The sequence below is a fragment of the Salvelinus namaycush genome, chromosome 22, assembly GCF_016432855.1.
Source record: "Salvelinus namaycush isolate Seneca chromosome 22, SaNama_1.0, whole genome shotgun sequence".
Taxonomy (NCBI): Eukaryota; Metazoa; Chordata; class Actinopteri; order Salmoniformes; family Salmonidae; genus Salvelinus; species Salvelinus namaycush.
In genome coordinates, this window is record NC_052328.1 from 1,270,088 (window position 1) to 1,292,131 (window position 22,044).

The 22,044-nt window shown below is 43.4% G+C and overlaps 1 protein-coding gene across 3 annotated transcripts in view; it reads left to right on the forward strand.

The window, feature by feature from the left end:
- Positions 1-822: 822 nt before the first annotated feature.
- LOC120017875 (paired box protein Pax-2a) overlaps positions 823-22,044 on the forward strand; it is a 67,960-nt gene continuing 46,738 nt past the window's right edge. The window contains exons 1-6 of one of the 3 annotated variants that reach the window (XM_038960833.1): positions 823-871; positions 925-927; positions 2,436-2,601; positions 3,488-3,685; positions 9,235-9,314; positions 10,345-10,464. In XM_038960833.1, the coding sequence (XP_038816761.1) occupies positions 829-871; positions 925-927; positions 2,436-2,601; positions 3,488-3,685; positions 9,235-9,314; positions 10,345-10,464 (610 nt within the window). In that variant the 5' untranslated portion in view covers positions 823-828. Of the gene's footprint in view, positions 872-924; positions 928-2,423; positions 2,602-3,487; positions 3,686-9,234; positions 9,315-10,344; positions 10,465-22,044 lie in introns of all 3 variants that reach the window. The other 2 variants (XM_038960831.1, XM_038960832.1) reach the window with 2 other exon arrangements.

Below are 22,044 nucleotides of genomic sequence, written 5' to 3' on the forward strand. Positions count from 1 at the left end.
AAGTCAAAAATGGCTTTCATTTACCCCTCGTCCCGATCTAATGTCTGGAAACTCTGATCTTAAAACTCCGAGTCAATTCCATGTTTATTTCCCCTCCCCTTTCGGTGTGTCAGACCCTGAGACCTCCTCGTTTGGGCTCCAGGTTTTTGCGTTGGCGAATCACAAAGTGTTGGAATCTATTGCCTTTGTCTGACAACTCATCCATAAGCAAAGGGGTGCGCGGAGGGGAGGGGGGGCAGGCAGCTTGCTTTTAGAAACGCACACACGGCGAGGTGCTTCATTCTCAACCCAAAGATTCAGGCTAACGCATCCACCCCATTTTAGAGTCCAGGAAAAGGGGAAGGTACCAGGGCACCAGACTCCCCACAGTGTCCATGTTTCTTCTGTCATGTCTATGCGTATCTGAGCGTACAACCCACCGCAACCAACCAGCAAATCAAGGCCGGAACTAGGATCTATCTATTTACCACAGGACTGTCAGGAACGGTTTTAGACGTAAAGGTTTGTCCTATTCGTCATCATGTTCTGAGAAAAATCATCTCATCATTCCAGGTTTTGAAAATCCAACTCAAACTGAAAAACATTTCCACGTTGATGAACCAAGCGTCGGTCATGTTCTGCACCTGACCAGCAGTAGCCTCTATTCTCGGCACGGACTGTTACCACGACGGCAACTTTTACAAGAAGTTAACCCCTCTCAGTGACTGAGTGGAGGGAAAAGCGAAATCTTTAATCGAATAAAGTTTTTCCGTTTCTTCCCATTTTTATCTGCATTACAAAGGCGAAACGGCGACTTCCATTGATTACCCGTCTTTCCTTTGCTATCCGATGGATATTCACTGCAAAGTAGACCCGTTCTCAGCGATGCACCGTAAGTAGATAATGAGTTTTTCAGATATTGTTGTGTTTGCAACGAAAACTGAGCCTGTTAAAACAGATAATGATTAGAAATAGGCCAATAGCCTAGCGAATATTATCGTTGACAGCGATGCACTCATTTCACTGACAACGCAACATCGTCTGCATGTTGTTACATATCACAACCGACAACAAAAAATACTCCAGCGTTTTCATGTAGCCTGAATTGCAGTGGCATTGGGAACAAGCTAATCCAGTGAAGTTCGATGGGAATGTTCATATTTGGAAGACACATTTTAAACTATTTTTTTAACTGAAAATATTGTGTTTATAATATCTGCTTACCGGCGCACGTACATCTATTATATTATTTTGTTTGTATTTTTCTCAATTGTGCATAATAAACTCCTAAAAAGGCCTACGTTTTGTGTAGCGTTACCAAATTAGGACAAAATAGAAGGACAAAACACGTCACATTGGAATTAGTAAACCTGTCACCAGGTTAATACGAGTCATTGACAGGTCCGTGCCAATTTATTAGGCCAATATTCTAATAGGCACCAATTTATTGATTGACCAAATAACACTTAAACAATATACACATTAAAATAAACGTTATCTTAATTTAATATAATATTGTTACAAATGTACTTGACATGATATTGGAAGGCCTATTGTTGTTGTGCAGGTGAAATAATGGATGGAGGTAGATGTTGTTTTCCTCATGCTTGTGAATAATTTACCCCCCCTTTTTTCTTCATTTACAAAATAATATGTAATATGAGTAATCAAAGCGCTTAATTATTTATAATTACGGAGAAAAGAAAATGAAAGAGCGTGTAACTCTATAGCCAGCCCGAGCCGTGGGCCAGAGTTGAAAAGATATCCGCCTTGTATTAAACGATATAGACGAGAGATGATACGTATTATTACTGCAGAGTTAACATTTCATAAAATAGAATCGGTCTAATTAAAGTATGAAGAATATTCCAACTATAATATATAGACCATTTATGCTAATGATGCATGTGTTTATAAATTGTTAATTACCACATTTTGAGGGGGGATTGTAAAATGACAGCATTGCTATTGAACTGGATAGCCTACAGGAAACTCTAGCCTGATATTCAATGGGGCAGCAATATCGGACAACCAACTATTCACGTACAAATAAATATGTTATAGCAGCTAATGGTAGGCTATAATATGATACTATCTGCTACAAGTTATAGCCTACGTGACCTTGCCACGCACATCTTCAGAGTAGCCTACAAACAGAGTTGATAAACATTCAACAACAACAAAAAAGACATGAATTGATGACGTCCCTGGGAAAGAATAATATAGCCCTCAACCCACAACCACATGTCCATCTTAAAATACACACTTGGATATTGGACTATTAAAATCATATTCAAGACCGGATGCTTAGATATGATTTGTCTAAAATGTTCAAGTTGAACCGTTCTAATGCCATACAATGCGTTATAGCTGAGGTGATAATATAACCTACAGAATCTCCCACACCCCTGTATTTAATGTTATGGTTCTCTGTGCTGTTGTTGTCTCCCATATAGGGCACGGCGGTGTGAACCAGCTGGGCGGGGTGTTTGTCAACGGCAGACCCCTACCTGACGTGGTGAGGACAAGAATCGTAGAACTCGCCCACCAAGGAGTGAGACCCTGTGACATTTCGAGACAACTACGGGTCAGCCACGGCTGTGTCAGCAAAATACTGGGCAGGTAAGGCGGTGGAAAAACTACCAATCATGAGACAGAAAGACGCACTCTTAAAAAAATTAAATGCACCTGTCCTGCAACTCTTATCCCTACATATTGGCAGATCCCAAATAAAACAGATTCGACCAAAATATAACAAAACATGGCAAAAAAAAAAAGAGTGGAAACACGTCAGTATATTAGACACACATAATGAGGATATAGGAAACAATATCTGACTTAATCCTAGCCACCACGAGGAGCGGTACTGTGTCTGTACACAGCTAAACTGCCATCCCCGTAATTTAGGCTATATCAGATTATAACTGAATTGTATTGGGTTCGTGTCCGTACGACATTTGAATGTTTTTAAAATATTTTTCAGCTATCAAAAGGATTTTAAAAGGTATTTGTTTTATGCACTTGGAATGTTTGTCTAAATTAGTTAAATAGCAACACTTGGTAGCATGTCATTTGAAATTAATTGCATGTTTTCTTAATATTTTCTTAGTCTTTTTGGCACAGACAATAAAGTTGGACACCATTGTAATGGGTTGTAGCCGGATGGAATAGCTAAATTATTTGATCATAAGTCTTCGCTGTTATTTTTTGGATTCTACAAAACGATTTTAAGTCACTCCACCACACAGAGTTAGAGTATAGCCTAGGCTATAAAGTATATATATAAAGTTAGCCTCAGACGACAATGTGCACATTGTGGAGATGTTTGCGGGCTGAACGCGCTGTAGACGCAACACAGTATTTTGGGGGCATAAGGTGCATAACATTCGAACACATCCACAAATCTAATGATAATTTAAATCAACTCTAGCCAAGAAAACGAAGAATTGTCCATCCAACAGATAGCCTAGATGTTTCATGATCGATACGTTGTTGATTATTGTTGCAGATACTACGAGACCGGCAGTATAAAGCCAGGAGTTATTGGTGGGTCCAAACCAAAAGTGGCGACTCCAAAGGTTGTGGATAAAATAGCGGACTACAAGCGCCAGAATCCGACCATGTTCGCGTGGGAAATCAGAGACAGACTGTTAGCTGAGGGCGTCTGTGACAACGACACGGTTCCAAGCGTCTCGTCCATTAACAGGTAAACACTATTTCTTTATTAATAATTACATAACCAATAAGCCTATTCCTTTGAATGAAAACGTAAAATAGTATTATGTCACCGTCAAACATCTGGAAAATATAAAAAATCATAAAATTGGGAAACATCCTTGCAAATTTCATCAAGAAAATTTACAAATACACAATAATAGCAGCAGTGCTTTCGTCTGTCCACGTTTAGGCCTCAACGCCTGGGCTACATTTTATTTTTTCAGGAGACTGACTTTATTATATACTGTATAATTTACTTACATTGGCTGTTATACGGGGAGAACATCTTTATGACTATTTAACAGTATTTCTAAAGAATCTTCAAAGTCGTGATGAACTCTCAAGGTATTTTTTATCAATGTATGTTTTCCATCTATGAACTGCACTGCAGAATAAAAGGAGCCTATAAGCTCAGAGTTTGACAAACTTTTTCTCCCATCGAGGGTGGTCTCGACGGTGCAATTCAATCTTTCAGTCCAAACTCCCCCAGCAATCAGCAGTATATCTTAGGACGAAGTGAATCTGTCTGGATGAAAATCGATCACTAGGGCAAGCCGGTGACCAGATCCCGCGTGGCACCGAAAGCCGAGCAATTGTTCAATAGCAGCACATCTAATGTGGTGTATTGGACATTTTCTTTACAGTTTAGACCTTATAGCTGGTTTGGTTTGAAGCTTTGTGGAGTCGTGTGGTCTATTTAAAAAGGAGTACCTGTTTTTATTTAATTTTTTTAAATTAACCTTTATTTAACCAGGCAAGTCAGTTAAGAACAAATTCTTATTTTCAATGACGGCCTAGGAACAGTGGGTTAACTTCCTTATTCAGGGGCACCTGTATGTATATACATCGTATATTTTTCCCCCGATTTGCCTTTGGTAAATGCAGTTGCAGTTGCATCTTATTTCACATATCGCTGTTAGAGTTTGTTAAAACATGGGATTGTTATCTGCCAAAGCATTAGACCTATATTAGTGTATTTGTCCAACCAGTCAAACAAAGTGGGAAGTGTATTTTCACTAAAAACACGTGTTATGAATTCATTATCAAATGACATTTTATGTAAATAGATATTCTGAAAACTTCCTCAAACAAATCTAATTTGGAGAGGATCCTGCCCGCTGGTTAAGATTGAGGTCAGATGGTGTATTTATGGTTGATATGGAGAACTGTATTATAGTACCACCACGTATAGCCTTCACTTCTGTAAAGTAACAAGGAAACATCATGATCACAAAGAGGACTTTGAGTGCATTGGTGAAACAGACCAAGGGGTGTAAGAGAGATAGCAGAGAGAGAGAGAGAGAGAGAGAGAGAGAGAGAGAGAGAGAGAGAGAGAGAGAGAGAGAGAGAGAGAGAGAGAGAGAGAGAGAGAGAGAGAGAGATAGCATTGTGAGAGAGGGGAGGGAGAGAAAGAGGTAGAGAAATGGACCCCCTACCCGCCAGAGATCCTTGGTGATGAACTTTCGTTAAGAGGCAGTGTTCCATAGAGGCAGCAGCAGCATCACACTTTAATGAGCTGACTGCAGAAAGAGCCTGGACAGACAGCCCCACACAACACATCTTTTTAAATAGAGAAAGAGCAGAAGAAAAATTCATTTCATGCTTCGTGGTTGCTTAAAAAGGCCCATTTAAGCAGTCTCAGACACATGTATGTGATAGATTCAAAATGTACATTCATATCATTAAAAGACCCACCTATAAAGATTTCAATTAGAATCAAATTCAATCTCGCTTAGCTATTTTTGAACTGAATAATCCCCTACGTGTCTTTGTTTGTTATGGGGGGTGGGGGGAGTATTACAATGTGAATTAAACTAAATGTGATTCTATTAATCAAAGACGAGACCTACTTTGAATTTATTTTAATTTCATAATGCTGAATATGTCTCTTTGGGAAGTGAAGAACCTTTAAGTGGGTCAATGTTAAATGTAAATTATTTTACACTTTATTCTATACACACACACACACGTACACACGTACACACACACACACACACACACACACACACACACACACACACACACACACACACACACACACACACACACACACACACACACACACACACACACACACACACACACACACGCATGTTCTCAAACACACATGATTCTAACTCAAGTCGGTCCAATTCAATATTTTGACTGAATTGTAGGATAGTAGTTGTATAAAATATCTGTATAACCCTGCTTCCTTGAGACCAGAAAAGGGCTGTTCTACAGTGGAAGGTTCAATGCTAACCATGCATCAGTAGACTATATGTCTAGGATTATGACTCAATAACAGTTACAAACACGCTACACGTTCCCCAATAAGTGTTTTCTAAAACGGTCTTCAAAACATCGGTTGATGCTCCATCCAGTACACAATAGACCAGGCAGTAACTTCACATTGGCCAGTATAGCACTTCTCTTTAAACACGGTGAATCACATGGAGAATTGGCTACACTAACCAAGCTTAGACAAAGGGAAGGACTGGGACTACTGACCGCTACTCTAAAAGGGTTTTTATGGCCAAACAAAAGTGACCCCAGGACTGTTGACATAAGAGGATCTCGGTTTAAACACTGTTCCCCTGTATGCATTATTAACTGTTACAGAGATCCTGTTGTAGTTGGTGTCTGGCTGGACTGGGTTTGGGCCACCGCGCCACAAGGAAGAAATTACCCCACAACAAGTATCGCCGCTAGCCGCTACTAGACATAAAAAAGGTCTTCAATGGCGTTCAATAATATTGATTCAAAAGTAAAGCAATTTTAATATTTCTTCAGGGGATTTTCAGCAACAGCTAAGTCATTAATTCATTCCTTCAAATTGCTTATTCGATATCAAGAACATGTATTCCAAATAAAGTCTTTTGGATTTATATTGCACACAGAAGTCAGGGGGTCAAATAACTGTTATGGAGTGAAGTGAAAAAAAATGTAAATAAAATATTGATATGTGATCTCTGGGAAGGCTAGTCATTGTATTGTAGCTTTGCCCTAAGGAGAGGTCTGACAGTAGTGGGTTCTTCACTCCTTGAACCTCACAACAATATCAATATCACAGCCATCTTAACAACATAGAGCTGAATATCTTAGTCCTTTGTGTCTACAGTCAACAACATAAATATTAGATTTTGAGGGGTTTCAATTAAAATCCTGAAGGGTCTACCGGTGCATCAGTCTAAGTAACACAATAAAAACAAATACCCATCAAAATCCATCAGTTTAAGCTAGAGATGTCTTTATTTGTTTTGCATGGGCTGAGTCTCAATCCACCACATCCACCCGTGTCGGCCTTCCGCATCTGCGGTTGTTGGTGGCCGAGCGACAGCGGTGTTTGTCAGACCATGAGACATCCCCCCCAAAAATCGGTCTTCTCACAAATAAGTCCGTAGCGTTCGAACGGTTTAGCCTAAAAAAAACGAACATGAGCACTTTATGGAAAGACGAGATTCTCACCAACACAATGGTGTTCTCCGTTTTATGACCTCGTGGGACTCGTCTGAAGGTAACTTGCTACTGTTTTTTTTTTAAATGAATGGAGTTATGGAGATAGCTTTGTGCCAACAAAATAAAAAGGGGTTAAATATGTGTCCACTATTTCCTGAGCTTTCTGATATCTTCTAGATATGGGACAGACACTTCAAAACCTTATTCCTTTGCCATTTATGAATGTGCTGTTCAGCGTGTTTCTATGGCCTATAGTAGTAAAGGCCAAATCCAATATTTTATCAAATCATTTAAAAAATACACCGGTCCTAAAATTCTAAACCAAATAGTGAAATGACGTCCCCCTCCACCCCCGTTTAGTTAACGTCTAAAATAATGTAGCTAGTGTAAATTGTTCAATTGTTCAGTTCCAGACCAAGCGGTTCAATTTGTAACATAATCTAATAAAATAGAGGTCTTAAATAACAATACTATTATGTTAATAAAATACAAAGAAACGTCAAATTCTCAACAACAGATCTGTGTTAGGATTAGGACACCAAGCAAACGTGAACTGGGATACGTGTCATTATTTATCCTCCAAGTCCTCGCTCCACCTTTAACGCTCCGTCCGTGTTCTAAAATAGGTACACACCATGTCATACATGATAAATAGTTTTAAAGTTTACACATTACAATGACAGCTCTTCCCCACGGTGCCAGTCAGGGTAAAGGAATCTAATGCTGGCGTAAGCTTGTGCAAGGCAATAAGGAAATATTGCTTTCCTGTCACATATAATTTATAGCTTTCTATTTGCATCTGTTTGGGCCTGTGACTAATCCCCAACTTTTTTCTCCCCCCAAAGCCCTCGATCAATAGACCCTCGTCCACACCGGGGTTGGCACTGGGGGGCTGCTGCTGCTGAAGCTACAGAGACCTTAGAGCTGTGGTCAGTCACAAATGGCAACCTAGTCCCTATATAGCGCACTACCCTTGACCATGGCCCGTAGGGATATAGGGCTATGGGTGCCATAGAGCTCGGGTCAAAAGTAGTGCACCATATAGGGAATAGGGTTGCCATTTGGGACACGGCCCTGGCCAAGCCGAGGGGCAGCAGTCAGAGAGAGAGAGCCCTGGAAACCTTTACCGTGTGGCAGGGAGAGAGGGAAAGAAGGAGGGAAAAGCCAGAGAAGGAGAGAGAAGGAGAGCTGATTAGCTCAGGCCAGGTAGAACCAGTGAAGCCGATCATTGAGGTGAATTGATGTGATTTCATGCTTTGTTTGCAAGATCACCTCTCAGAGCAAAAGTGCAATGAAGACTTTTCTTCTCTAGATCTCACCTTTTAAAGGTACAGTAGGCTTTCTAACATGTAGGCACTGCTGTTTCTACATCTGGACTTTGGATTGGATCCATTATTATGGTGAGATACTACTGACATCTCACTCAGACACATAGCACTATGGGTCCTGGTAATAAATAGTTAATTATATAGAGAATATAGTCCAACATCTGTTCTACAACATCCTATCTGTGATTAGAAGAGGTTTAGGTTGCAAAAACAACAAGTTAACCACTGACCATTCTGGCCCTTAATTCACGGCGATGTTCAAAATGATAGCCTCATGCTGTATTGTGTGAAAAGTCAGTCAACTGATCCAAGAGCAGGAGGAAGCACTGACGCCATCTTGTCAGTCAACTGATCCAAGAGCAGGAGGAAGCACTGACGCCATCTTGTCAGTCTAATGATCCAAGAGCAGGAGGAAGCACTGACGCCATCTCCTCAGTCAACTGATCCAAGAACAGGAGGAAGCACTGACGCCATCTTGTCAGTCGACTGATCCAAGAACAGGAGGAAGCACTGACGCCATCTTGTCAGTCGACTGATCCAAGAACAGGAGGAAGCACTGACGCCATCTTGTCAGTCGACTGATCCAAGAACAGGAGGAAGCACTGACGCCATCTTGTCAGTCGACTGATCCAAGAACAGGAGGAAGCACTGACGCCATCTTGTCAGTCGACTGATCCAAGTGCAGGAGGAAGCACTGACGCCCTCTCCTCAGTCAACTGATCCAAGAGCAGGAGGAAGCACTGACACCATCTTTTCTTTCCTGTGATCACAGGATAATACGAACAAAAGTCCAGCAGCCTTTCCACCCGTCTCCAGATGGAACATCCCTGTCTGCACCGGGCCACACCATGGGTAAGACGTATCCTAACCCTAACCCTTACACCGGGCCACACCATGGGTAAGATGTATCCTAACCCTAACCCTTACACCAGGCCACACCATGGGTAAGATGTACCATAACCCTAACCCTTACACCAGGCCACACCATGGGTAAGACGTATCCTAACCCTAACCCTTACACCAGGCCACACCATGGGTAAGATGTACCATAACCCTAACCCTTACACCAGGCCACACCATGGGTAAAATGTACCATAACCCTAACCCTTACACCAGGCCACACCATGGGTAAGACGTACCATAACCCTAACCCTTACACCAGGCCACACCATGGGTAAGACGTACCATAACCCTAACCCTTACACCAGGCCACACCATGGGTAAGATGTACCATAACCATAACCCTAACCCTTACACCAGGCCACACCATGGGTAAAATGTACCATAACCCTAACCCTTACACCAGGCCACACCATGGGTAAGACATACCATAACCCTAACCCTTACACCAGGCCACACCATGGGTAAAATGTACCATAACCCTAACCCTTACACCAGGCCACACCATGGGTAAAACGTATCATAACCCTAACCCTTACACCAGGCCACACCATGGGTAAGATGTACCATAACCCTAACCCTTACACCAGGCCACACCATGGGTAAGACGTATCATAACCCTAACCCTTACACCAGGCCACACCATGGGTAAGACGTACCATAACCCTAACCCTTACACCAGGCCACACCATGGGTAAGATGTACCATAACCCCAACCCATGTTAATCGCCTCGTCTCCATTGAAAAATATATATTTTCTACTCAATTTGAACAACCTGGTAAAATAATAATATTATATACTATTTAGTAGATGCTTCATCCAAAGCAACTTACAGTAGGCTACTGTGTGTATACAGTTAGTCATGGGTGGTCCTGGGAATCAAACCCACGATGCTGCAAGTGCCATCCTCTACCAACTAAGCTACACAGGACCACAAAATAATGGTGAAATAATAATGATAAAATGTGTCTTTTCCCTCAGTACCGAGCCAGGCCTCTCCACCTGTAACAAGCCCTTCCAACGACCCTGTGGGGTCCTACTCCATCAACGGCATCCTGGGTATTCCCCGGTCAAACGGCGAGAAGAGGAAACGAGATGAAGGTAAGAGAAAAGGCTTTCTTATTCCTGAGAATAGTATTTGTCCCAAAATGTTATGTTGTTGTTGTCTGGCTATGAGCACCTTGATGTTGTCTGACTCAGAGCACCTTGATGTTGTCTGACTCGGAGCACCTTGATGTTGTCTGACTCAGAGCACCTTGATGTTGTCTGACTCAGAGCACCTTGATGTTGTCTGACTCAGAGCACCTTGATGTTGTCTGACTCGGAGCACCTTGATGTTGTCTGACTCAGAGCACCTTGATGTTGTCTGACTCAGAGCACCTTGATGTTGTCTGACTCAGAGCACCTTGATGAGTTGATGTGTTCTAATACGGATTTACTTCAGATAAGAATGGATCGGAGCATTTCTAGTCAAAAAAGAAAATACTGAATAGCATATCTCCCTGTCTTCATAACATCATACACAACTAGCTAGTGTACAGCATCAGACACTCTGATGTGTATTGCCAGAGCAAAGCGATACTACAGGAAAACCATAAGGGCTAAATGTACCATGATAATGTGTTCTAGTGTGTCACGAAGAAGAGGAAGAGCTGTTTGATTTGAAGACATGACCTCCACTGTTGTCTTGTGCAATTAATCTTTGTTGAAGTGATTAAGAGGGGCTTAGATAATTACATGTCAAAATGATGTAGCCAACCACCCAGGTCACTCAAGAAACCAACGTCTACCACCTCCGGTGTAGGAGACACGTTTAACACCAGCAGCACCTCATCCTCCCTGTCTCTCTCTCTCTCTCTCTCTCTCTCTCTCTCTCTCTCTCTCTCTCTCTCTCTCTCTCTCTCTCTCTCTCTCTCTCTCTCTCTCTCTCCCCTCTTGTTCTCTCTCTCCCTCTCCCCCATCTCTCTCTCTCTATCCCCTCTTGTTCTCTCTCACTCGTTCTCTCCCTCTATCACTCTCTCTCCCCCCTCCATCCCTTCCCCGTCTCTCTTTCCCTCTCTTTTTTACTGGCTCAAAGAGTAGGCTAGTGGATATAAGAAGCCTGGGGCCATATAGATTATTGGATCTGTAAGCAACATGCTTTCTAATGTCACTACATAAGCATCTGGTGAGAATAATGGAGCAGGACCATTCATTCACAACCCCACTGTGTTAAGAGAACATGTACACTATGGAAGGAGACTGGTGTCGGGAGGGGAACTGGGAGGGGAATGAGTCACTTATTTCTGCACTATGTAAGGAACGTAGCTAATGAGCGTACGACGATATGCAGTAGGTTTGCATAGCGTTTTCTTTTGTCCTGTATGACGTTTTGTCGGGAGGAAGCGCGAGCAGCGAGCTGGGTTTGTGGGGGTATTCGGTGGAATAGGATGTTTTATGTGTGTGCTGCGTGGAGGCATGGAGGAATGGAAGGATGGAAGGGAGAGGGTATGACTAATGACGTGTCGAAGGTAGATTTCCTGGCAGAGATATAAAAACCAGCATGACGTGGACAAGGCAAATGACATAATCAACTCTCTTCCGCTGTAAAGAGATGCTGCTAGCAGAGAGAGAGAGAGAGAGAGAGAGAGAGAGAAGCTGTAAAGAGATGCTGCTAGCAGAGAGAGAGAGATCGTACGGCAGAATGCAAACGACTGACATCTTACAAGAGTTCAGACTATTCTACTAGAAGTCTTTCCTATTAGCCGGGGTGTCATATCTAGTCATCGGATGATCCAAGGCACACATTTCTATGCAGATTGATACTGAAGGGCAGAGTAGGCATTAGAGGACAGGATGAGGAAGGACCTGTAAGGGGAGAGAGAGAGAGAGAGAGAGAGAGAGAGAGAGAGAGAGAGAGAGAGAGAGAGAGAGAGAGAGAGAGAGAGAGAGAGAGAGAGAGAGAGAGAGAGAGAGAGAGAGAGAGAGAGAGAGAGAGAGAGAGAGAGAGAGGTATTAGAGGAAAGGGTGAGGAAGGACCTATAAGGACAAATAGAGAGAGAGAGATAGAGAGGCATTAGAGGACATGTTGAGGAAGGACTTATAAGGACAGATAGAGAGAGAGAGATAGAGAGAGAGAGAGAGAGAGAGAGAGAGAGAGAGAGAGAGAGAGAGAGAGAGAGAGAGAGAGAGAGAGAGGCATTAGAGGACATGGTGAGGAAGGACTTATAAGGACAAATAGAGAGAGAGAGATAGAGAGAGAGAGAGAGAGAGAGAGAGAGAGAGAGAGAGAGAGAGAGAGAGAGAGAGAGAGAGAGAGAGAGAGAGAGAGAGAGAGAGAGAGATAGAGAGAGAGAGAGGCATTAGAGGACATGGTGAGGAAGGACTTATAAGGACAAATAGAGAGAGAGAGATAGAGAAAGACAGAGAGAGAGAGAGAGAGAGAGAGAGAGAGAGAGAGAGAGAGAGAGAGAGAGAGAGAGAGAGAGAGAGAGAGAGAGAGAGGTATTAGAGGAAAGGGTGAGGAAGGACCTATAAGGACAAATAGAGATATAGAGAGTGACAGCATTCCCTCCCCCATATGCCCACCTAGGCACAACTATGACAACATAACCAACAAAAACGGGTCACAACTCCTGCAGCTCTGTCGCACGCTGGGTATGTACATAGTCAATGGTAGGCTTCGAGGGGACTCCTATGGTAGGTACACCTATAGCTCATCTCTTGGCAGTAGCACTGTAGACTACTTTATCACTGACCTCAACCCAGAGTCTCTCAGAGCGTTCACAGTCAGCCCACTGACACCCCTATCAGACCACAGCAAAATCACAGTCTACTTGAACAGAGCAATACTCAATCATGAGGCATCAAAGCCAAAGGAACTGAGTAACATTAAGAAATGCTATAGATGGAAGGAATGCAGTTTGGAAACCTACCAAAAAACAATTAGGCAACAGCAAATTCAATCCCTTTTAGACAACTTCCTGGGTAAAACGTTCCACTGCAATAGTGAAGGTGTAAACTTGGCAGTAGAAAATCTTAACAGTATTTTTGACCTCTCAGCTTCCCTATCAAATCTAAAAATCTCAAATAGAAAACCGAAGAAAATGAACAACAATGACAAATGGTTTGATAAAGAATGCAAAAATCTAAGAAATAAATTGAGAAACCTGTCCAACCAAAAACATAGAAACCCGGAAAACCTGAGTCTACGCCTTCACTATGGTGAATCACTAAAACAATACAGAAATACACTACGGAAAAAGAAGGAACAGCACGTCAGAAATCAGCTCAATGTAATTGAAGAATCCATAGACTCCAACCAATTCTGGGAAAATTGGAAAACACTAAACAAACAACAACACGAAGAATTATCTATCCAAAATGGAGATGTATGGGTAAACCACTTCTCCAATCTTTTTGGCTCTATAACAAAGAATAAAGAGCAAAAACATATACATGATCAAATACAAATCCTAGAATCAACTATTAAAGACTACCAGAACCCACTGGATTCTCCAATTACCTTGAATGAGTTACAGGACAAAATAAAAACCCTCCAACCCAAAAAGGCCTGTGGTGTTGATGGTATCCTTAATGAAATGATCAAATATACAGACAACAAATTCCAATTGGCTATATTAAAACTCTTTAACATCGTCCTTAGCTCTGGCATCTTCCCCAATATTTGGAACCAAGGACTGATCACCCCAATCCACAAAAGTGGAGACAAATTTGACCCCAATAACTACCGTGGAATATGCGTCAACAGTAACCTTGGGAAAATACTCTGCATTATCATTAACAGCAGACTCGTACATTTCCTCAATGAAAACAATGTACTGAGCAAATGTCAAATTGGCTTTTTACCAAATTACCGTACAACAGACCATGTATTCACCCTACACACCCTAATTGACAACCAAACAAACCAAAACAAAGGCAAAGTCTTCTCATGCTTTGTTGATTTCAAAAAAGCCTTCGACTCAATTTGGCATGAGGGTCTGCTATACAAATTGATGGAAAGTGGTGTTGGGGGTAAAACATACGACATTATAAAATCCATGTACACAAACAACAAGTGTGCGGTTAAAATTGGCAAAAGACACACACATTTCTTCTCACAGGGTCGTGGGGTGAGACAGGGATGCAGCTTAAGCCCCACCCTCTTCAACATATATATCAATGAATTGGCGCGAGCATTAGAACAGTCTGCAGCACCCGGTCTCACCCTACTAGAATCCGAAGTCAAATGTCTACTGTTTGCTGATGATCTGGTGCTTCTGTCACCAACCAAGGAGGGCCTACAACAGCACCTAGATCTTCTGCACAGATTCTGTCAGACCTGGGCCCTGACAGTAAATCTCAGTAAGACCAAAATAATGGTGTTCCAAAAAAGGTCCAGTCGCCAGGACCACAAATTCCATCTAGACACCGTTGCCCTAGAGCACACAAAAAACTATACATACCTCGGCCTAAACATCAGCACCACAGGTAGCTTCCACAGAGCTGTGAACGATCTGAGAGACAAGGCAAGAAGGGCATTCTATGCCATCAAAAGGAACATAAATTTCAACATACCAATTAGGATCTGGCTAAAAATACTTGAATCAGTCATAGAGCCCATTGCCCTTTATGGTTGTGAGGTCTGGGGTCCGCTCACCAACCAAGATTTCACAAAATGGGACAAACACCAAATTGAGACTCTGCATGCAGAATTCTGCAAAAATATCCTCCGTGTACAACGTAGAACACCAAATAATGCATGCAGAGCAGAATTAGGCCGATACCCACTAATTATCAAAATCCAGAAAAGAGCCGTTAAATTCTACAACCACCTAAAAGGAAGCGATTCCCAAACCTTCCATAACAAAGCCATCACCTACAGAGAGATGAACCTGGAGAAGAGTCCCCTAAGCAAGCTGGTCCTAGGGCTCTGTTCACAAACACAAACACACCCCACAGAGCCACAGGACAACAGCACAATTAGACCCAACCAAATCATGAGAAAACAAAAAGATAATTACTTGACACATTGGAAAGAATTAACAAAAAAACAGAGCAAACTAGAATGCTATTTGGCCCTAAACAGAGAGTACACAGTGGCAGAATACCTGACCACTGTGACTGACCCAAACTTAAGGAAAGCTTTGACTATGTACAGACTCAGTGAGCATAGCCTTGCTATTGAGAAAGGCCGCCGTAGGCAGACATGGCTCTCAAGAGAAGACAGGCTATGTGCTCACTGCCCACAAAATGAGGTGGAAACTGAGCTGCACTTCCTAACCTCCTGCCCAATGTATGACCATATTAGAGAGACATATTTCCCTCAGATTACACAGATCCACAAAGAATTTGAAAACAAATCCAATTTTGATAAACTCCCATATCTACTGGGTGAAATTCCACAGTGTGCCATCACAGCAGCAAGATTTGTGACCTGTTGCCACAAGAAAAGGGCAACCAGTGAAGAACAAACACCATTGTAAATACAACCCATATTTATGCTTATTTATTTTAACTTGTGTGCTTTAACCATTTGTACATTGTTACAACACTGTATATATATAATATGACATTTGTAATGTCTTTCTTGTTTTGAAACTTCTGTATGTGTAATGTTTACTGTTAATTTGTATTGTTTATTTCACTTTTGTGTATTATCTACCTCACTTGCTTTGGCAATGTTAACACATGTTTCCCATGCCAATAAAGCCCCTTGAATTGAATTGAATTGAATTGAATTGAATTGAGAGAGAGAGAGAGAGAGGCATTAGAGGACATGGTGAGGAAGGACTTATAAGGACAGATAGAGGGGCTCGTAGAGAGAGGAGAGCTGCTCGGCGGCGTGTTTTGGAGGGTCCTCTCCTCTAATAGATGACAGCCCCATGTTTCTACGGCTATTCAGTCTCAAATGATCTCCTTGATGTCCTGCCATTTCCTTGATTTAAGTTCCCCGGGCCGGGCGGCATGCTGATGAAAGAGCAGAGCAGAGGGAACAGGGGTCTGTGGTTCTTATATAGCTTCCATTCCAAATGGTGCCCTATTCCCTATATAGTGCACTACTTTTGACCCGAGCCCTATGGGGAAAATAGGGAATAGGGAAGGTGCAATTTGGGACGCACAAATACTCCCTCTCCAGCCCTAGTGAGAGCAGAGGGAAGCAGGGGGTGTAGGGTGGTTTGGTGGGGGAATGTAGGGAGGTTGGGTGGGGGAGTGAAGGGTGGCTGGGTGGGGGAGTGTAGGGTGGTTGGATGGGGGAGTGTAGGGTGGTTGGGTGGGGGAGTGTAGGGTGGTTGGGTGGGGGAGTGTAGGGTGGTTGGGTGGGGGAGTGTAGGGTGGTTGGGTGGGGGAGTGTAGGGTGGTTGGGTGGGGGAGTGTAGGGTGGTTGGGTGGGGGAGTGTAGGGTGGTTGGGTAGGGGAGTGTAGGGTGGTTGGGTGGGGGAGTGTAGGGTGGTTGGGTGGGGGAGTGTAGGGTGGTTGGGTGGGGGAGTGTAGGGTGGTTGGGTGGGGGAGTGTAGGGTGGTTGGGTAGGGGAGTGTAGGGTGGTTGGGTGGGGGAGTGTAGGGTGGTTGGGTGGGGGAGTGTAGGGTGGCTGGGTGGGGGAGTGTAGGGTGGTTGGATGGGGGAGTGTAGGGTGGTTGGGTGGGGGAGTGTAGGGTGGTTGGGTGGGGGAGTGTAGGGTGGTTGGGTAGGGGAGTGTAGGGTGGTTGGGTGGGGGAGTGTAGGGTGGTTGGGTGGGGGAGTGTAGGATGGTTGGGTGGGGGAGTGTAGAGTGGTTGGGTGGGAGAGTGTAGGGTGGTTGGGTGGGGGAGTGTAGGGTGGTGGGATGGGGGAGTGTAGGGTGGTTGGGTGGGGGAGTGTATGGTGGTTGGGTGGGGGAGTGTAGGGTGGTTGGGTGGGGGAGTGTAGGGTGGCTGGGTGTGTGGGGGATTTCAGGTGGGGCAGTGTAGGGTAGAGATATGGTTCTTACATACTACCTCTCCAGACCCAGTCAGTAAAACCCACCTAGAATCACAAGCCGAGGGACACCGATAGTTTATCTTTCCAGAAAGATCAACCTCAGGCCTTCAATCCTCTCTCACATCATGGCTCATCAAAACACTGCTTTAAAAACAATGTCTCGCCGCAAGCCACCGTTTGAAAATATAGTATATTGCATCCGATATCATGACTATAGCTAGACGGCATCATGCTTTACTCTACTATGTGTTACAGTACATTATAGCTCGCAAAATAATTACTATTTAGTCTACGATACATTTCATATTAATGGAACTCGAGATACACTGCACCTGCAAAGACAATGTTCTTTATATCAGTTGCTTTCAGTATTCTCAATATTCCTTTGTGTGTTATTCTTCATATCATTATTCGTTTTATTACAATTATGAATAAATTGTCGTAATCTCTCACTTGAAACACCAAATCTAAATGTTTGAGCCCATACTAATACTTTAGGACTGGTTATCTGACCTCAGGTCAGTGTTTAATACTAAGACTTCAGGACTGGTTATCTGACCTCAGGTCAGTGTTTAATACTAAGACTTCAGGACTGGTTACCTGACCTCAGGTCAGTGTTTAATACTAAGACTTCAGGACTGATTATCTGACCTCAGGTCAGTGTTTAATACTAAGACTTCAGGACTGGTTATCTGACCTCAGGTCAGTGTTTAATACTAAGACCACAGGTCCGTGTTTCCTACTAAGACCACAGGTCAGTGTTTCCTACTAAGGCCACAGGTCAGTGTTTAATACTAAGACCACAGGTCAGTGTTTCCTACTAAGACCACAGGTCAGTGTTTCCTACTAAGACCACAGGTCAGTGTTTCATACTAAGACCACAGGTCAGTGTTTCCTACTAAGACCACAGGTTAGTGTTTAATACTAAGACCACAGGTCAGTGTTTCCTACTAAGACCACAGGTCAGTGTTTCCTACTAAGACCTCAGGTCAGTGTTTCCTACTAAGACCACAGGTCAGTGTTTCCTACTAAGACCACAGGTCAGTGTTTCCTACTAAGACCACCGGTCAGTGTTTCATACTAAGACCACAGGTCAGTGTTTCCTACTAAGACCACAGGTCAGTGTTTAATACTAAGACCACCGGTCAGTGTTTCCTACTAAGACCACAGGTTAGTGTTTAATACTAAGACCACAGGTCAGTGTTTCCTACTAAGACCACAGGTCAGTGTTTCCTACTAAGACCTCAGGTCAGTGTTTCCTACTAAGACCACAGGTCAGTGTTTCCTACTAAGACCACAGGTCAGTGTTTAATACGAAGACCACAGGTCAGTGTTTCATACTAAGACCACAGGTCAGTGTTTCCTACTAAGACCACAGGTCAGTGTTTAATACGAAGACCACAGGTCAGTGTTTCATACTAAGACCACAGGTCAGTGTTTCCTACTAAGACCACAGGTCAGTGTTTAATACTAAGACCACAGGTCAGTGTTTCCTACTAAGACCACAGGGCAGTGTTTCATACTAAGACCACCGGTCAGTGTTTCATACTAAGACCACAGGTCAGTGTTTCCTACTAAGACCACAGGTCAGTGTTTAATACGAAGACCACAGGTCAGTGTTTCCTACTAAGACCACAGGTCAGTGTTTCCTACTAAGACCACAGTTCAGTGTTTCCTACTAAGACCACAGGTCAGTGTTTAATACTAAGACCACAGGTCAGTGTTTCCTACTAAGACCACAGGTCAGTGTTTAATACTAAGACCACAGGTCAGTGTTTCCTACTAAGACCACAGGTCAGTGTTTAATACTAAGACCACAGGTCAGTGTTTCCTACTAAGACCACAGGTCAGTGTTTCCTACTAAGACCACAGGTCAGTGTTTCCTACTAAGACCACAGGTCAGTGTTTAATACTAAGACCACAGGTCAGTGTTTAATACTAAGACCACAGGTCAGTGTTTCCTACTAAGACCACAGGTCAGTGTTTCAAAAGCTGTTTGTTCTTTCAACTTATTGTTGATGCTGTATATGTTGAGGTATGCTACTGTGTTGGCGGTATTAGTTAATGCATTGGATTATATGTCCCCATAGTCCAGTCCAGTCTTTAGCCTTCTATGAGCTGAGCCCTGTTTAACTTGCTAAGCCTGATTATTACTGTCTGGTCACGGCACAAACTCTTTCTAGAGAGGGAATGTTAACTCACACACCACCATGTTTCTCTCATTGGTGGTGCAGACAATTAGCCCCCAGAGTTGACCTCATTGTAGAAAGGATAACTCCTGTGTACAATTTTACCTCTGCACATAGGAACATTTATAGAAGACAAACAGTCTTTATCAAACAGTGAAAAACGAACTTGATTAAAAACTAACTTGGTAGCTAGGGTAAATAACAATAATAACAAGTTCAAAGTAAGCGGCTCATGCAGTAAAACGGACGGACGGTGGTGTGTAGAGGTCCAGAACCTTGGCTGTACTGTGGCTCTGTGCCAAGGTGCACCAGTCAGACAGCTCCTAAGTTCCAACTCCGCAGTGAGGGCCCTTTAAAGAAAGCAGGTCCCCCCATTACTAGAGCGATGTTGAGATAATGTAGTGTGACACGCGTTATGTACACCGGGTCCTGGAGAAGACCGGCGCCAGGGACACTCGTGTCATAAGAGCCATTAATCTGGCTTTGTCATGTGTTATTGCAAATTAAAAGTAGCATGTTACACTTGGCAGCTATTGTTGCCAGCCAGGACAGAGCGTGGAGAGGAGAGAGAGAGGAGCGAGAGGGGAGAGGAGAGAGAGAGGAGAGGAGAGAGAGAGGAGAGAGAGAGAGGACCTCTGGAGATGAGCTGTGTACTAAAGGGCACCCTATTCCCTTTATAGTGCAGTACTTTTGACGAGGGCCTTGTAGTGCACTATATAGGGAATAGGACTCCCTTTGGGAGGTACCCATCGTGTCGTTGGTGACCATGGATGTCCTGTCTGCTGTCCGTATATATGAGAATTTGCAATTCTGCAGAGAAAAGCTATTACCTCACAAATTAACATCCTAGTCTCCGTCTCCTCTCTCCCCTCCACACCCCAACCCCCCCCAACCCGTCCAACCCTCCACCCGTATCCCCATTCCCCTCCGATGGGCTGGCTACTGGAAAAGACAAAGGAAATAGCTCAAGGGTCTGAAATATTCTGTTCAATGACTGTAGGAATTATTGCCAAGAAGGAATTTGTATTGCAGCCTGTGGAATAGACAAAATGCTTTGGACCGATAGGGAACGGCTTTCGTTTGGTGATTGTTTTGTCACTATATGTACTGTACCATAGTGTTAGAACGTTCTAGAATGGATGCAACGTTAGCAGAGATATATTAGCATACTGTGGTGGAAATAGAGATTGTTGAATTAAGGTACATTATTAAGATACTGACTAACCGTTACGTACAACGGGTTGCTGACACCCATTCTATCGGGTGATTTAGCTGAAATCACCTGGACAGATACAGCTGAGAGGTTTCTTGAGGATACGGTATCTAGCTAATGGCCAATGAAGAGAATGATATCTCACCAAGTGTGTCCAGTCTTTTGAAAGCATTTCACATCGCTATTCAAATACGACCCACAATATGGACAATCATATCTACCATTATGGGTTTTCTTCAGTTCAATCACTTTCAAAAAATATTTCTGCATTGTCTGATGCTTTTGTACGTGAGAATAATATAAAAGAGAAATTCCACAATAAGAAGATCATCATTTTACACAAAGGTAGACGGACAGACAGACAGACAGACAGACAGACAGACAGACAGACAGACAGACAGACAGACAGACAGACAGACAGACAGACAGACAGACAGACAGACAGACAGACAGACAGACAGACAGACAGACAGACAGACAGACAGACAGACAGACAGACAGACAGACAGACAGAGGGGGAGACAGAGGGGGAGACAGACAGAGGGGGAGACAGAGGGGGAGACAGACAGAGGGGGAGACAGAGGGGGAGACAGAGGGGGAGACAGAGGGGGAGACAGACAGACAGAGGGGGAGAGGGGGAGAGGGGGAGAGAAAGACAGGAGACAGAGAGAGAGAGAGAGAGAAAGACAGAGAAAGAGACAGCGAGACAGACAGAGAAAGAGACAGAGACAGCGAGACAGACAGAGACAGAGACCGAGACAGGGACAGATGAATGATGGAGCACTAGGCCATGAATCCTGTTCACATCAGTGTTCTGTCAGCATCACCATCTGTTTGGGTGAGAAAGGGACCGTGCTCCAAATGGCACCACATTCCTTCTACACGGCACTACTTGTGACCAGGGCCCATAGGGCATTTATATAGGGGATAGGGTGTCATTAGGGATGCACCCCAGGGAGAAGGCTGGATCAACAGAGGATCTCAGTTCAACAACGTCAAGTCTGAGAGACAGGCGGTAACACACTGAACTGTAATGTGCTAAATCAATGAAAAAACCTGCTTAATTAATACCCAGGAACAGATCAATGAAGAGTGGTGTCAGGGCCTTCCTGTACACCGTCACTGTACACCGTCACTGTACACCGTCACTGTACACCGTCATTGTACACCGCCTGTAGTTGGACCTACCGTCGTTGATCGTAATGTCGCTATGGATGAGATCGTCTGCTAAATGACTCAAAATGTCAAATGAAGACAATCACCGTTCAGACGACATGGAGTTGTCTTTCTGAGACCAGCAGGATGTATAGTGAGAGAATTGTCTTAGTTACACATATC